Source organism: Budorcas taxicolor, chromosome 11 (genome assembly GCF_023091745.1).
Source record: "Budorcas taxicolor isolate Tak-1 chromosome 11, Takin1.1, whole genome shotgun sequence".
NCBI classification, from domain to species: domain Eukaryota; kingdom Metazoa; phylum Chordata; class Mammalia; order Artiodactyla; family Bovidae; genus Budorcas; species Budorcas taxicolor.
Genome location: NC_068920.1, coordinates 30,913,219 through 30,916,366, shown reverse-complemented (window position 1 = coordinate 30,916,366; position 3,148 = coordinate 30,913,219). Strand labels below are relative to the sequence as shown.

General features: G+C 41.4%; 1 protein-coding gene across 1 annotated transcript; it reads left to right on the top strand.

Annotated features, from left to right (window-relative positions):
• The first annotated feature begins 516 nt into the window (after positions 1 to 516).
• Positions 517 to 1,452, top strand: LOC128055464 (olfactory receptor 2B11-like). Its single transcript, XM_052648036.1, has one exon. It carries the CDS (start codon positions 517 to 519, stop codon positions 1,450 to 1,452), a length of 936 nt encoding a protein of 311 aa, XP_052503996.1.
• The last annotated feature ends 1,696 nt before the right edge of the window (positions 1,453 to 3,148 follow it).

Below are 3,148 nucleotides of genomic sequence, written 5' to 3'. Positions count from 1 at the left end.
CTTGGCATTTAATCCTATCAGTGCCTCAGCGATAAAGAATCTGCCTACAATGCAGGAGACCTGGGTTTGATCTCTGGGTTGGAAAGATCCCCTGGAGGAGGGCATGGCAACGCACTCCGGTATTCTTGCCTGGAGAATCCCATGATCAGAGGAGCCTGGTGGGCCACAGTCCACAGGATTGCAAGGAGTCAGACATGATTGAGTGACTGAACAACAACAACTGCATCCTAAGGATATGGTTATTGTCATCTTTATTATACAGAGCAGGAAATTCAGTTTCAGAAAGGTTGGGTTACTCGCTTAAAGTGATTACCTTTGTTTTGTAATGTCAAGAAAAGCAATTAAGTCACCTGGTGTCATATATTTTAAGTTATCACCTCTACCCAATTTACTGTAGCCAATCTTCTATGACCAGATGCTTAACTGTGCACACTGCATAACTGTGTTTTGTCATTTCTCAAAACCTTTCTACCCTCCCTGCCACTTCCCTGCCACAGGTGAAACAAACTGAAAATAATGGATCTGATTAACAAAAGCCATCCGGAAGAGTTTTTTCTACTAGGCTTTACTGACCGTCCTTGGCTAGAGCTTCCTTTATTCATTTTTCTGCTTATAACATACCCCATGGCCATGATGGGAAACATAGCCATCATTCTGGTGTCCAAGTTAGATCCCCGTCAGCACAGCCCCATGTATTTCTTCCTCACCAACCTCTCCTTTTTGGACATGTGCTACACCACAAGCACTGTCCCTCAGATGCTCTTTAACCTGGGAACATCTAAGACAATCAGCTATATGGGGTGTGCTGTTCAGCTTTATTTCTTCCACATGATGGGGGGCGCAGAATGTCTGCTTTTGGCTGCTATGTCTTTTGATCGCTACGTGGCCATCTGCAAGCCTCTACACTACACCCTCATCATGAATCGGCGCATCTGTGTCTTATTAGTGGTCACCGTGTGGCTAAGTGGAATGATCTATGCTGTCTCAGAGGCCACTCTTACATTACAGTTACCACTGTGTGGTCGCAATACCCTGGACCACTTGCTGTGTGAGATTCCTGTTTTCATAAAGACTGCCTGTGGCGAAAAGGGTGCTAATGAGCTCACACTCTCTGTGGTATGCTTTTTTTTGTTAGCTGTACCACTATGCTTAATTCTTGTTTCCTATGCTTGCATTGGACATGCTGTATTTAAGATTAAATCTTTGGGGGGAAGGAAAAAAGCCTTTGGGACGTGTTCCTCCCATCTCATTGTAGTTTTCTTGTTTTATGGTCCAGCCATTAGTATGTACCTTCAGCCCCCCTCCTCCATCTCAAGGGACCAACCCAAGTTCATGGCTCTCTTCTATGGAATAGTGACTCCTACACTCAACCCTTTCATCTACACTCTGAGGAATAAAGATGTAAAGGGGGCACTGGGAAATCTCATGAGGAGCATTTTCACTTCCAAGTGAGAGTTCAGTTCAGTTCAGTCACTCAGTCGTGTCTGACTCTTTGCGACTCCATGTAACGCAGCACGCCAGGCCTCCCTGTCCATCACCAACTCCTGGAGTTCACTCAGACTCGCATCCATCGAGTCAGTGATGCCATCCAGCCATCTCATCTTCTGTCATCCCCTTCTCCTCCTGCCCCCAATCCCTCCCAGCATCAGAGTCTTTTCCAGTGAGTCAACTCTTCACATGAGGTGGTCAAGGTATTGGAGTTTCAGCTTTACCATCAGTCCTTCCAGTGAACACGCAGGGTTGATCTCCTTTAGAATGGACTGGTTGGATCTCCTTGCAGTCCAAGGGACTCGCAAGAGTGTTCTCCAACATCACAGTTCAAAGGCATCAATTCTTCAGCGCTCAGCTTTCTTCACAGTCCAACTCTCACATCCATACATGACCACTGGAAAAACCATAGACTTGACTAGACGGAACTTTGTTGGCAAAGTAATGTCTCTGCTTTTGAATATGCTGTCTAGGTTGGTCATAACTTTCCTTTCAAGGAGTAAACATCTTTTAATTTCATGGCTGCAGTCACCATCTGCAGTGATTTTGGAGCCCAAAAGATAAAGTCTGACACTGTTTCTGCTGTTTCCTCATCTATTTCCCATGAAGTGATGGGACCGGATGCCATAATCTTCGTTTTCTGAATGTTGAGCTTTAAGCCAACTTTTTCACTCTCGACTTTCACTTTCATCAAGAGGCTTTTTAGTTCCTCTTCGCTTTCTGCCATAAGAGTGGTGTCATCTACATATCTGAGGTTATTGATATTTAACCATTAGGTTAGGTATATAGAGGTTTCTTTAATAACTCATTCTTGTCTCCCACTTCCTCAGTTCATGTTAGATGTTCTTTTTGCAAAATATGTCACATTCCTCATATTCTTCTAAAATGGTGTTAGGCAAGGGTGATACTTGGCTAATATGCACCAGTAACAGCACCCTTTTATTTGTGCAAACTATTAAAAATAGTTCTATTCTGGTGGGTAGATAATGAAATCATAACTGCACTAAGTAGTAAAAGAAAAGAAGGCAATAATATAAATTATAAACTCATGTGTTCAAGCTAATCATCACAGCAAACATTCACCAGTGAACTTCCTTGATTGAGTCACCTAAGAAACATCCCGACACTCTCTACAAGATTGGCCCTGTCTAAATGGGAGCATGGCACCACTGTAAGGCACTCTACACCTTAAATCAGCCATGAGTCTCATAAGTTTATCAGCTTCAACTTAGGTAGATGCTACTGCTTCTTTAAAAACACACACTTGAATCTAAAACAACATTGTAAATCAACTATACTCCAATAAATTTTTCAAGTATGAAAAAAAAAAAAAAATAAAATAAAATAAAAACACATTGTGACTCCTGTTTAACAAACAAGTGAACAGCATTTTTATTTTGCCTAAAAAAATGTATCATTAAATATTAAAATAAATAAAATATATGGGAAATGCATTGGAGAGTTTCTTAACATTCCTTTTAAATATCATAAGCATGAACTTTCTGAATCAATGAGAGGAAAAGGTACTGATATTAATAATGAACCACAAGGTGGAAACATACGGGGGTAGCCTGAAATGCCTTTTGAAACTGTGCAAGAACCATTATGAGAAAGAAACAATTTGTATTTCTAGGGTGTAAAGCAGCTTGATTACTTCAAA

Excerpts from the sequence above, each read along its gene's own strand:
- LOC128055464 (XM_052648036.1), top strand. The coding sequence starts at position 517 with ATGGATCTGATTAACAAAAGCCATCCGGAAGAGTTTTTTCTACTAGGC.